At 47.1% G+C, this 13,984-nt stretch overlaps 1 protein-coding gene across 2 annotated transcripts; it reads left to right on the plus strand.

Annotated features, from left to right (window-relative positions):
* Nucleotides 1–1,060: 1,060 nt before the first annotated feature.
* LOC142931180 (eukaryotic translation elongation factor 1 epsilon-1-like) lies at nt 1,061–12,193 on the plus strand. 2 transcript variants are annotated; one of them, XR_012947158.1, is made up of 5 exons: nt 1,061–1,209; nt 4,532–4,726; nt 6,916–7,011; nt 9,469–11,832; nt 12,067–12,193. XR_012947158.1 is itself a non-coding variant. In XM_076074725.1 (4 exons), the coding sequence occupies exons 1-4, from the start codon at nt 1,123–1,125 to the stop codon at nt 9,598–9,600; spliced, it is 510 nt and encodes a 169-aa protein (XP_075930840.1). In that variant the 5' UTR covers nt 1,061–1,122; the 3' UTR covers nt 9,601–12,193. The 2 variants fall into 2 exon arrangements, 1 of the variants encoding a protein (XP_075930840.1); XM_076074725.1 differs by having other exon boundaries at nt 9,469–12,193.
* The last annotated feature ends 1,791 nt before the right edge of the window (nt 12,194–13,984 follow it).

Here is a 13,984-nt window from a genome sequence, read left to right on the forward strand (position 1 = left end):
TTTAGAAACATGCATTTGGAGCATTTGGCTGCTATACATTTCCACGTGATAAGCCAATTCGTTGAGCTATTATTTGCTACGTAGCTCAGCCTTACACGGTAAAATAAAAATAGTAGTGGTAGTAGGTAACTCAGAAGGTTGCGAGTTCAAATACTTTGATGTAATCACATGAGGACAAGCAACCCACCTCGTGAAAGACCTCACGGAGCAGGTCCCTGGCTTCGATTTTACGCGAAACACTCTGGAAACCAAAGACCCGATCGGCACAAAACCGCGCACAAATGCAAAAATGAACAACTCCCCGATGTGCTGCGACTGTGGGTCACCGCTTCCACTGTGGTGATATCTGCACGTGTTTAACTTCCTCTGTTGTTCCACGTCTTCCTCCCCCGACATCCTCTGCTGAAGCTGCGTCCACAGCCCAAACTTGGGGCCCTCGTCGGCGACTCTCCTGCCGTGTCCAGCCACGTGTGGAGTCTGTCGCGTGGCGCACATGGGCAAGAGGACACTTGTTGTGCCCGTGAATTTGGGCTCTCGCGGGGTGTTATTATCAATTATTCATTTAGCGCTTTTTTATCAATCGTTATCAGTTATGCTCGATTTCTCATAACTTTATGGCAATCAGTATCGTTACTCGCTTATTTACTCGGATTTACGATGAATCTTATCGTAAACTGAACCTGCGATATTGCTGCCATGTCTTACGTCGTTATTTACTCTGACCCCAGAGGTCCAAACATAGCAATGAGGGGGGAGCTCCCGTTGTTGTCATGACAACCTCACCTCCATTTCGTCACGTCAACCTATCCCTACTCCCTATCGTGATGACAAACTAACCCCACCCCCTGTCGTCATGACAACCTAACCCCACCCCCCCAATCGTCATGACAACCTAACCTCACCCCCTGTCGTCATGACAATCTAACCTCGCCCCCCTGTTATCATGACACCCCCCCCAACGCCCCTGACGACCAAACCCCCCCCCCCATCGTCCAGACAACCTAATCCCCCCTGTCGTCATGGCAACCGAACCCCACCCTCTCCATCGTCATGACAACTTAATCCCGCCCCCCGTCGTCGTCACGGCAACCCGGCCCCGCCCCCCTCCCCCTCTAAAGGAAGATGGAGTCGCGCGTGGAGGAGCTCCGCTCTCTGCAGAGGCTCGTGGGCGGCCCCGCGGCGCCGCTGGAGCGGCAGGCCGAGCGAGGGGTGCGCGCGTGAGAGAGACGTCGCGTGAGAGAGACGTCGTCGTCGCCGCCGCCGCCGCGAGAGACGTCGCGTGAGACAGGAGGCGCACGGGGGATAGGGAGAGAGAGAGAGAGGGGGGGGAAGGGGTTGGGGAACCCGCAGCTGGAAGTCGCCGGCCCGTGGCGCGGGCGCTGTGGGTCCGTGGCGACACGTGGAGCTCGCTCGGGCCCTGTCACCACTACTCTCTCTCTCTCCTCTCTCTGCCTTCATGACGCTCGTTGCCTTCAACACGCAATAACGCATTTCAGGAAGCTGTGATAGGCGACGTTTTGTGCAGTAGCCCTCGTGGGCGATTTTTCTGCCAATGGCCCTTAATAGCCACTCTACGGCGCTGAATCAGGGCCATTGCCCGAAGCGTCGCCAGTGTTAAGGCAACACGCAGAGTATTGTTGACGCGCGCTGTTTGGTGAATTGTGGTGGTGCACCGCTGCCAAAAGATTTTCCCTCCACATTTAGAAACTGGGGTTTGGATTATTCAGAGTATTTGGCTGCGATGAATGTCGAACATGATAAGCCACTTCGTTAAACTATCATTTGTGGCCAGGTCGCTTCTGATAAATAAGCTAATAGCTCAGTGGGCTTTACCTGGTAAAACTAGATAGTTTAAATTTTAATTTAAAGCTTTCGTGACTGCAGGGATTCATATTATTGGTTCTTTCGGTAAAGTCGCGTAGAAGGGAAACAATAAAAATATAAAACAATAAAATTCTCTGGACGTTTCGACTGCAACACAAGCAATCATCAGGTGTGAAAACCACAGCAAGAAAATATGAAAAAAGTGGCGTTTTTTAACGTTAGCACCACGGAGAGCGATTTGGCAGTTATTCAGATGGACGAGTCCATCATGTTCGGAAAAGAGGAGGGGGGAGACGAAAATAATGGATGCGGTCTGAAAGCCACCGTAAGCGTGAACAATCAATTAAGACCTGAAATGGTTTATCAAATCCTTCCAATGATTGCTAAGCCAGAATCCATCTTCTCGGTTGAAATTGTCTCTGTGTTTGTATATGTATATGTGGATAGCCTCATGAACAAATCTCTCATGGTAGCCAGATGGCTTACAAAGAACATCTGTCTTGGAGAAGTCAATGGCACGTGAGCCTACTGAATTATAACAGTGATCTGCCACGGCCGAGGTATTGGCCGTACCGTGTTTTAGGTCTGCTTTGTGTTCACGAATGCGGTCCGAGACATGTCGTTTGGTTTCTCCAATGCTACGACCACAGAGGCAACTTAGTTTGTAGGCGCCAGGGTACTGTATGTCCGGAATCACATCTTTTTTAAAAATTATTTTATTGTTTCCCTTCTACGTGACTTTATCGAAAGAACCAAGAATATAAATAGTTTAACTTTTAATATTTGCTTACCTTTCCTATACTTTTCACTCCTATCGTGTTGTCTTTGTTGTAACTTTCTGACCCACCCCAACTGAACATCTGTGAAATGGAGCTTTATATCTCACGGGATTCCTCCAGTTTAAATACATATTCTGATTCTAAAATAAGTAAGCCCTTTAGCATTGTGAACCACGAATATACATAAACGTGAATAATACATAACGCATACAGACAGCAGATTAGTCAAGTAAATATTAACCCAGGCGACACCGCTGTACAATAATATTGCACATGAACATACAGCCGAAGGAATACAGTTTCTACTTAATGGGCACTTCGCTTTGATATGATATGGTTCGGAAACTTGTACATTAACATAATACATGGAACAGAAACAACTGAAATCTCGTACGTTGAACTTCTTTCGCGCCGTACGTAGCCGACCGTGATAATCGGAGGTGCGGGGAAAGGACAACAAACTCAACACAACAAGCAAGATGGATATGATTCCAGCCAAGTCGTGAGTGTAAAGAATCACGGGGAGTCAGCTTGGAATTACATTGAGTGAACGCGAAGATAAGAACACATGCTGGGTCCAAAGACAATTCTAACGATTAGGCAAATGGCTTTTGGCAGGGCACATCGTGTTATACATCAGTCGGTCAGTAGCCGTTTCTTTATTGAAATGTCAGATTGAGACGGGTGATAAATGTGAGCGTTCGCGTGGACGACCTGGGTCGTGGCGACGTATGGCCAAGATTTATAACGGTGACAGCCAAGGGGTGGAATGCACAATCAGAATATTTATACTGGAGGAATCTGATGAGCTGCTATAAAGCTCTTCTTTCACGGATGTGCAGTCGATGCGTCATAAGGGCACGTCCGCCGAGGAGATGAAGCGATGAAAAGAAGCTCAGGTGCTAGGTGGATTATTACATCGCAGGATCGCGAGAGATGCGTTTATCCAGCAGTGTATGGATCACGGCAGATGACGATGATGAAAGCAGCCAGTAACAAAGGCAACCATAGATTAATTATTAATAGTCTGTTTGGGGCAAGTGCTGTTAGCAGCAGCACCACGCCAGACCCTCTTTGTCTCCCAAGTGGCGATGTTTATGCACTCCACTAGGTGCTCATTTAATGTTGAGTCGACCTAGGGGAGGCCCAGGACCAGTTAAAATAGATTATTAAGACATAAACACATTCACACACTAACACGTCAGCTTATATTAACACGGCAGAGCACAGCACCATAGATTAGTGCAGACAGCACACATGTACACATATGGTACACTGACAGCACATGCAACATAGCACCATCGTAAGCCATACATTAGCACACTTTTCCACAGCTCGCATTAGCACGGTAATGCTAAACCAGCAATATAGCGAAACAGATTAATACGTCATGCAATCATATTACATCACATTGAACTACTGTAATGAATCCATTCTATTACATTCATGTAGTATTCACTGTTTAATGTAGTTTGCTATGGTCCATGTAGTATGCTATGGGTAATGGTGAATGACTTGTGTTATGCTGAATGTAGCATTACCTTTAGGACTGCAATTATTTTCTCATTAGGCTTGTAAGGATTAATTTATTGCTATGTAATTAATGTAGATTATTACGCTTATGGTATAACGCTTTGCGATTCACATATCATTGTTTTATAATGATACCATAAATAATGTATGCATGCACACAATTCCCTTTAGGACAGGAATAGTGGAGAAAGATGACTCGGAAATCAGACCTAGAGAGCCGGCGGTTTGACGTGCTGAACTGGGACGAGAAGGATTGTCGAGTGGACATGGAGATGATGGCCCAGGACAGGAATGAGTGGAGAAAGAGCACCGTGGAAGGCAAACTCCCACGTGAGTGGTGAAATTACATGAAGCTCTGGTCTCACAATTGTGTATGCGTGCCACATGTGCTGCAGGTACCCGTGCTGCACGTGGGAGATGGCTCCAGCGTCGTGGGGCTTGTGAGCTCCGCGTGTCACGTGGTGCGCGCATCGGGGCAGTTGCAGCTGCTGGGGCTGGATGCCGGGGACCGCGCCGTGGTGCAGCAGTGGGCAGAGTACGCGGTCGCCCTGGAGCAGGGAAACAAGGACTCCTTGAAGACTGCCCTCCGGGTCAGAAACATGCACCAGGGTTGCCACCTTGCCGCCTAGGATAACCACCTGTCTGGGGATGGGGGTCTGTGTTTCCGTGGCAGGAATTGATGGAGTGCCACGATGGCGAGATGTTAACTCCCTCGCCCGGTATACAGGTCGTAGGTTCGATCCCGACCCTGATGCCTGTATATTTGAAGTTTGCGTGTTCTCCCCGTGATCGCGTGGATTTTTCTCCGGGTCCTCCGGCTTTTCCCTCCACAATTCGAAACATGCGTTTAAGAGTATTTGGCCTGCTATAAATTTCCACGTGATAAGCCACTTCGTTGAGCTGTCATTTGTGGCCAGGTCACTTCTGAAAAAGAACCGTAGAGCTGAGTGGGCCTTGGTTAAATAAACAAAAAAATTGGTTGTTTTTGCTGCATTGCACTTTCAGGTTTTGCTTTTTTTCATTTTGGTAACTCAGGTCACTCTTGCAAATTAGACTCATGCTGATCTCTCAAGTTGTGACCTTGGTTAAACAAAATAAACTTCAAACTTGAACTTAGGTAAATTAAACCCGAACATAGTTCTCAGCATCCTAACATAAAATTCAACACAATACCGGTACCAGATATTTGTCAAAATCAATTCATACCAACCCAAACACAACTGCCAATTTCTGGAATGTACGTAATTAAATCTGGATGTGTGCAAGATCTCACTTGGTTCATCAAAACCACAAATGTTGCCTGGTTTGGTTAATCTACCACCCACACAATTTTTCCTGCTTTATCCACCACCCTCATGCTTGCTCTGGTCAAGTTAATTCACCAATCACATTGGTGGTTTGTCCTGGTATACTCACTTGCTCTTTCCAGGGGTGCATTCAATTGGCAGAGCGCTCCAGAGCGATTTATTGTTGAACAACCTGTTAGCAGCCCAGAGCGCATTGTATGTATGTATGGTGAGCTTTTTTCACACCGTACTTAGCCAACTGCTAATTAATCGGAGGTGTGGGGGAAGGACAACAAACTAAACACAAAAAGCAGTTTGAAAGAAATAGATTTTCAATATAGATGATTTAAAAGTGCATAGGTCCAGTGGCTTCCTAATATCGGCATGAAGAGCATTCCAGACGGCCACAGAATTGCATCTGAAAGCGCACGATGATGCGGTGACCATCTTTGTTCGATGGCCAGCCAAGAGCCGCTGCTGCGAGGATGATGACCGGAGTTCACGTGATGGGTTTGTTGAAATCCAGGCAATTGGAGGATTCGCTGCACCTTCCTGCGAACTCTCGGTTTCATATATGTGACGCGTGCGCTCATTAGCCCAGCCCGGTGTGAATCTCTCGGCCCTCTTCATGCACCGTTGGCCTCGTAGCGCCGTGGCAGAGCGCTCTGCCCGCTGAACGCACCCCTGCTGCTATGCCTGCATGCGTGGACATAGCGCGGAGACTGCGTGAATGCTGTCATCTCGTTTTGTGCACCTGTTCTCCATCTTGTACATGCATGCCCTCGCCTTGTTTGCTCATCGCCTGCAGCGGCGTTCTTCATTGCAAGGCCTTGCAGGCCACTGGTGGCCCCTGGTGGCCTTTAGCGCGGCCCTTGATGTGCGGTCCCCGTCAATAAACAAATGGTGAAAACACTCCCCATCATCATCATCGTGCTGCTGTAAAACCCCCAATGGTTTCAAATGTGTGTTGGCCCTCACACTGGTGATGTCTTATCGGTGGAAAGTGGCCCCCCTCTTAAAATGAGTGAAAAACACTGGACTACCTTATTGGTCTTTGTTTACGTCACGGTTTTACCAGACTGCAGTTCTTGTACCCATCGCAGCGCGCCATTCCAAGTTCAGTATTCAAATACACATTGTTACATGCTGCATGCACCTGATGATTGGTAAACACCTCCCATGTAAAGTAGAGAGTGCTATCTGATTTAGTGGAACATGCACACATATATATTCGCACACACAGAATGTGTTTTGTCTTAACCTGAATCGGTGCTCTGTACACAATGATCATATGCTAATAAACAGACAAGAGTTTATCTTGCCACATCAAAAAAAGCCTACATTTTTAGTCTGCCGGTCCTTCGGTAACATTTACACAGACCAGTTTTGAGTTTCACACGCTCATCAGCAGAGCCGAGCCTTTTTTTATCATCATACGCTGTCGGGATGTTCTGTAATCGGTGTGCCACCTGCGCAACGTTGTGTCGTTTTAGGAGCTGAATGACTACCTCGCAGACCGGGTGTTCATAGTTGGCAACTATCTCACACTGGCTGACATCCTGCTCTACCACAGGCTGCACCCCGTGTTGGTGAGTTGGGGGTGGGAGTCGGCACGGAATAGATGGACATCGCTGCTCGGAATTGTGCGCGTGTGAATAATTTATACGTAATATTGCACATGGCAAAATCTTCGTTATTGCATTTCCCATTTCTTGAGTTTCGCCCCGCATCTGCCCTTTCCTCGTTTTAGGTCGCAAAAATTCGTTATCGGTACAACGTCAAATTTTCCCACTACAAGCGTTGCAATAAAACGTGCTGCACACGTTGTTACGTATTCCTATCCCTACATGTTCCGCGTGTGTTTTCTCCTACCTCGGTTTGTGCCACGGTGTGCGTTGGCGTGTGCGGCGTTTTAAGTCCTCGTGGCGACGCTCGGCAATCCGCGTAGCTTCTCTCCCACTGTGTAGCTCGTGGCACCGCATCTCCGGTACTCCGGTACTCCACGTTGTTGCACTACAAACCCGGCGACCCTGTGTTCGATTCCTGGCCACGGCTCATAATTGTTAGCGAGCGATGTCTGAACTGGCTCTAGGACTCGTATCGATTGACTCGGCCTTCAATGAGTATCTGGTGCAGTGTGTATTAACACCGCGGAGATAAAGGCAGCCAGGTGTTGTTGTTTTGTGATTTGCTTATCTTTACAATACTTTTCACTCCTATTGTGTTTTTGTATTGTTTGTTGTTATAACTTCCTGACCCGCCCCGATTGGACATATGTGAAAAAGCGCTTTGTGGTTCATCAGATTCCTTCGTACGGTGTGAAAGAAGCTCAACATACGTACAGGATTCTGAGCTGGCCACGTGTTGCCTGGTTGTATCACCCCTGCGTCTCCCCCTCTCTCACCACCCTATGCCCATTACCTTCCTCTGCTTGCCGGTCTGTCACCAGCTCCATCCACGGTTATCTTTCACAGCAGCACGTCCCGCCAACCCCATGTGTCTGTGACGTCGTGTCCATGAGGGTCCTCCTATTCTCTGGCCAGGTGTTTGCTCTGCATTTGCTACATTTTAATCATCGATCACTTTTGCTAAGGTTTGTTTTTCCAGTGATAAAGGACTCAAGATATTCATCAATCCATGTATATTTGCTCCAGTATAAATATTATAATTCTGAAAACCCGATGTGCACTGTTCCGGCCTTAGATATTCGCCTACGTAACAGTGTATGGTAGGCGATCTTAGTTTTGTAGATGGAGGGTGGTATGTATGCATGTGTTTGTGGAGGTGGGAGTAGTGTTTGTGTTTACAAACACATGGTTTGTGTATACAAGCAAGGCAGTGCTCTTCTATTTGCGTGTGTAAACAGAGATTGTTAGAATCTGTAGTGCATGTGCGTGTAAAGGTGGTCCATCGTGTTTGTGTTTTAATGAAGATGGTGTATATTATGTATGTGTTGGTGTGAATGGTGTGTGCCCATGTTTATGTGTATATTTAGAAGACATGTGTGTGCGTGCATGTGTGTTTTGTGGCGAGTGGTGGCACAGTGGTTAGCACATTGCGTGACGAACCCATCGACCTGAGGTCGTTCATGGCCAACACCAGTGGCGAATATCTGAATTGATCCCGAGCCTCCCCGAGGTCGACTCGTTCTCCAATGAGTACCTGGTGCGATGTGTAAACATCTCCACCCGGGAGACAAAGGTGGCCAAGCCATGGTGCTGACCACCCACCCCCGAGTGTGCTGTGTCCTCATAGCTGCTCACTAACAGCACTTGCCTCAACAGTCTGTAAATGGCTTCACGGGAGGGATCTTTTGTTTATGTGAAGGTTTTTTTTGTGTACGTGTCTGTTTTCACACCGAGGGGAATAACGTGACAATGTTAGTGTCTGAGCTACCTGAATTTAAATCCTGGCCAAGACAAACAAGCTTAACGTACGAGAACCTGTCCTGGGTCTTCCCAGGCTCTCATGGTGGTGTTCAGACGTCCGCACGGTACCAGCCACCGCAGCCCCCTCATCTACCATCCTCGCCTCAAGAGGCTCTCGCTCGACAGCGCTCGCTGCAACACTTCCTTTGGATGTTTCTGTTGTTGTAGATGGAGGTGGTATGTGTTCAATTAATAATGCCAAACACAGCAGATGAGCCTCGTCCATAATCTACGAGGAACTTTGTGGACTCTTGTCTGTGAAATGGGGCTTTTATTAACACAAAAAATAAAAACAATTATTTCACCAGGTAAGGCCCACTGAGCTATAGAGCTCTTTTTCAGAAGTGACCTGGCTATAGCAAATGATTGCTCAACAAAGTGGGTTTCACGTGGAAATGTATAGCTGCCAAATACTCTAAAAGCAAGTTGATTCTAAGTGTGGAGGGAATAACCGGAGGACCCGGAGGAAAATCCACGTGACCACGGAGATAACATGAAAACCTTAAGCAGACAGGCGTCAGTGTTCGGATCGAGCCCACAACCTCATGTATGCCAGGTGAGGTAGTCAACATCTCGCCACCGTGCTGCCGGTGACGCTAATTGTGCTTTTAATTACAGGCAGTGCTCGGCGTGCAGGAGCGAGAGCAGCACGTGAACGTGTGCCGCTGGTTCGACAACGTCCAGCGATGGCCGCGAGTGAGGCAGCACCTCCCAATGCTGGTCATCCTCCGAAACAAGATTTACTCCTGAAAACTGCGACCGTGTGAGACCACGTCATCGGTTTTCCACGCGGAGAGAAGCCAGCCGGCGCGCTGTCGCGCAGCAGCAACGCCGACGACACACGCTTCTCCCGTTGTGATCGCCGTAACGCGGCCTCCGCAGTCGAGTGAATTCCGTGGGTCTGAGAGTCGGTTGGCTTCGATCGATTGTGGGTTTGGGTACGGATTTTTACAAATGTGACGAAGCAAAGCTGTGTAAATGTTAATAATAATTCATAAACACCAACATTACAAGCAAACTATAAAAATTATGTTCACACACTCGGACAGAAAAAAAAATGGCAACTTGATGATAGTGTTTTTTTTTATTTTTGGACATTGATTGCTGGAGCGATAATTAATGGGTGGTGACTTGGCTGAGCGGTCGCACATCTGGTGCTTGTTGCATAGGCTCGTGGTTCGAACACCCCACGGCCACCCTGGTTAATACTGCAGGCGCATTGACTGAATGCACGCCGTCTGCTTCATGTTCGGGGAAAAAAGGTGTGCTGGCATCATGGTTCAAATTTGAAAAACTACTTAAAATGACTCAATTGGGAGAACACTGTCGTTTTTTTTTTAAAGTTGGTGCTTAATTTCCAAATGTACTATACAGGTGAGCACCTCCTCATGCTGGCAACCTTGACTGCATCCCACGTGTGTTGTTAAATAAGAGCAAATTTAGTTTGTGCTCCACAAGTCACTGCCTGTTCAACACTTGGGGCTTTTGTCAAATCTGCCAGTTGGACTTCAGCGGAGTGGAATGCATTTGTAAAGTGTATGCGGGGTAAATAAAGTCCATACCTGTCATCTCCTTATCAGTGCCCGACCATATTACACACCAACTCAGACCTTATTGGTCACTCCGTACCCCTTATAAATCTCAACGTTCATCCTACAAAGTCCCATCACAAGGTAGAAACACAAACACACAGACAATAATTTTTGTTGTGCCCGTATTGAAACTGCTGTACGTCGTATGGACCTGAAAACTCAATTTCCCTGTACAAGAATACAGGGTAAACCGTGTGGGTTGACAGGTATGAAAGTCCAAACTGTGGGTGTATATTTGTCAACACCATTGTTTTTAAATTATGTGAGAACAGAAGGGAAATCGCGTAATGTATAAGAATTGAAGACCCGGCCACATTGCTACTCTTTTGTAGCCAATTGGCTTGTTTTGGGGTCATTGAAAAATCTGTGAAAACAAAAGCGGTTTACAGCCACATTTATCAATCGTACTGTGTAATTGCCAAAATAACGTTTTGCTGCATGCATTATTTATAAAGCAGGCTTGCGTAAACCTGTGTCTTCTCATAGCAGTCTCCTTTAGAATGTAGATCTTTTCAACTGGTTGCAGTTTACATTTGAATTAACTTTATTGCGTGTTCTTGTTGCCATAATAATACAAGTATGCCGTCACGTTAATAATGGCAGGAGGTTAAAAATTGCCGAACAATGTCCCCGTCTTTTCCTGTGTTGGTATTTGACATGCGTCTGCTATATACATCGATTACTTTTTTCAAGAAGGGTTGCCGCGTATGGTGATGCTACCATGTAAGTGAAATCCACGTTAATCGTATAGCCCGTTTTGCTAAAACATCGTTTAATATTTGTGATTGTTTATATTTTATTTACCGATGAAATACAGATTACAAAAGCACAACACTGCAATTGAGGTGCAGAAGAAATAGCTGTTACCTATTAAATAATTACTTTGCTAAATGTTGAGCAGAGTAATTGGCAATTATATGACCTCGTTATTATCGTAGCTAATTTCGTTACTTCCTACGTAACTGACGGCCACGTAAGATTGTAAGATTTAAGCGATTAGAAGACTCGTGGCGGCGGGCCTCTGTTGAGCAAACTGCTGTTCGTGAATGTTGAAGCAAATCTTTATTTGTACTGGGAAGCATAGCGAAGCACCAACACGATAAATAAACTTGTAAAACACAATTACAAAATAATAGGACAATTATATGTACCCAAAGAGTGACCAACGCAGACGTCAGAAACAGGTTGCACATGGACGGAGGACTTGATGCTGCAGGCAGTGATGAGAAGGGGAAACGGGAATTATTCGGACACAGGATGGCCAACAGGAAAATGAAAAGTGGTGTTGTTCGGGAGAAATGGAAGGAACAGGAAAGAGAGGAAGACCTCCGAGAGAATGGCTTGACGGCAACGTCAGAGATTGGTGTCAGAAAGATGTTGCACTACTTGAGCATTTAGGTACAAGACAGAGGAGTTTGAAAACATAACGAAATGTGCAGTGGACACCTTACGGGGCTATCTGCCCATGGATCGTGATGATAATGTGGCGATAAACAGTCGTCATTAAAATGAACATCCTATCTTGGGACGTTATATCGGCAGCCCTAATTAAAAGCCGTTGTTCGTGTGACCTGTTTCTCTTTGCGCATTTTCATCAATTGCATGTTGTGTGACTCCCGTGAAGGCACGGGACAATTATGTATGTTGATCCCTTCTGGATCTACAACAGCGGAGCCAGACGTAACAAAAGGGGACACGGCTCGGCCTGTTTGTTAACCGTGCATCCAATTAAAATCGATTGTGACGTGCAAGATACCCGCGTTGATTTGTGTGAGCAATAATATACCGGACTGTTTTCTATTTGTACATGGCTGTAATTTGTTCACGTAAGCTTTGCTTATGTGTGTCCATATTTTGTTAGGCCTGCCCTCCGCTTTCATTCGCCCATAGGTCTCCCAGAGTTTTTCGGAAAGGCTGAGGAAGCAAGGGAGGCTGATACCAAGAGACCGTGGACCTTGCAACTCCAGGAATGTTAGGGCCACATTGGGACCCACAGCAGAACAACATCCCTTGAGGCAGAATCCCCCTCGAGTGGAGGCCCTTCCACCAGCAGTGGCGTGAGAAATTGAACGGCTGCACCTTACCCATTCCTTTACCCATCGATGGATCATCTTTGAAGTCCCGCGAATCGTGTTGAATGCAGTGGCAACTTAAAAAAATGTCCCACTGTCTTTACAGACAACACGGTAGAATGCGATGGCTATGTACGCTTGGATTACTTTAATGGGGTTTTGAATGGCTGGGCTGGTCATGAAGAAAAACAACTCCGTTGTACAGCCAATGTGAGATGCGTTCCATTGGGTAAAGTTTGTGTCTTAATGATCAATATTGGCTTTGGCCTATCAGAAAGACCACTGCCTGAGCTCTCCATTGAATTGGGTAGCAGAAGAGTAGGCGTCTGGTTATTCGTTCAAATAGCACCAATTTGCAGAGGAACCGATCGCAATGCAGAGCGGAGCATTCGGGGGGAGGGGGAGCCTTATGATGTCGCGCCCACACCGAAGGGCAGGGAGGTCTTAGCGCATCCCATTTGCCAGTCACAAGCTGCTATTTTCGAAGGACAATTGCCCGAAACGTCGCCTATTCTATATATTTTAAGGTCACGGTATTGTTGACACGGAATGTGTTGCGTTGCATGTTTAGTTAATTGTGCTTATGCACATCTGCCAACGCAACAGCAGCATCACTAAGATCATGTGAGTATTGATGATAGTTGCGTTTCATCGCTTGTGTCTGAGGTCGATGAACAACATTCTGGTCGTGCACGACAGACGCGTGCACGACACGGTCTGCCACACGCATCTAAGACAATCTCGACTGACCGATGCAAGTTCTGGATGGGCGATGCATTGATTTACTGTAACTAAAGCGTGTCGTTTTTTTATGTTTGGTGTTGGCCGTGAACGGGAATTTAATTCGGGTGGCCAGGTTCGTAGCTCGGTGCGCTAACCGATACACACAGATGTGTGTGTGTGTGTATACAGGCGTGTTCTATCTGTGGAGAGAGTGGAGAGTTTCCCATACCTGGGTAGTGTGCTTATGACCGGCTCCGGTTTAACAGCAGAGGTCTCACTCCGAATCAGTCGAGCGGAAATATCTTTTCATCGGTTGCGTAACGCTGTGTGGAAGCTACCTGGTCTGTCGCTCCGCACGAAACTTCAGGTCTTCTCGGCCACGGTCATTCCATCCCTTTATGCTTGCGAAACGTGGACCCCCTAATGGAGCATCTTCGCCGGTTAGAAACATTTTAGCTGGCCTGCCTACGATCTGTCCTGGGTTTAACTAGGCTGGATTGTGCGAGGAGCTCACAAATCCTTGAAAGATTTGGGCAAAGTCCCATCGGTGAGCTCCTCCGGCAGGCAAGGCTGCGTTGGCTGGGTCATGTAGCCCGCATGCCCAGCCACCGCATGCCTAAACAGCTTTTGTTCGGCGGGATCGAGGGGGCTAAACGGGCGCGGCACGGGCTAGAGAAGAGATGGAGTGATGTGATACAGGAGGACGTGGAGCTGAGTGGACTTGCCGATGACTGGTACCAGCGGTGT

This window comes from Petromyzon marinus, chromosome 50, assembly GCF_048934315.1.
Source record: "Petromyzon marinus isolate PM22_M1 ecotype Great Lakes invasive population chromosome 50, UKy_Petmar_22M1.pri1.0, whole genome shotgun sequence".
NCBI classification, from domain to species: domain Eukaryota; kingdom Metazoa; phylum Chordata; class Hyperoartia; order Petromyzontiformes; family Petromyzontidae; genus Petromyzon; species Petromyzon marinus.

Coding starts and splice junctions, on each gene's coding strand:
- LOC142931180 (XM_076074725.1), top strand. CDS start 1,123: ATGGAGTCGCGCGTGGAGGAGCTCCGCTCTCTGCAGAGGCTCGTGGGC. Junction 1,210..4,531: donor AGCGGCAGGCCGAGCGAGGG/GTGCGCGCGTGA, acceptor CATGTGCTGCAG/GTACCCGTGCTGCACGTGGG. Junction 7,012..9,468: donor ACAGGCTGCACCCCGTGTTG/GTGAGTTGGGGG, acceptor TTTTAATTACAG/GCAGTGCTCGGCGTGCAGGA.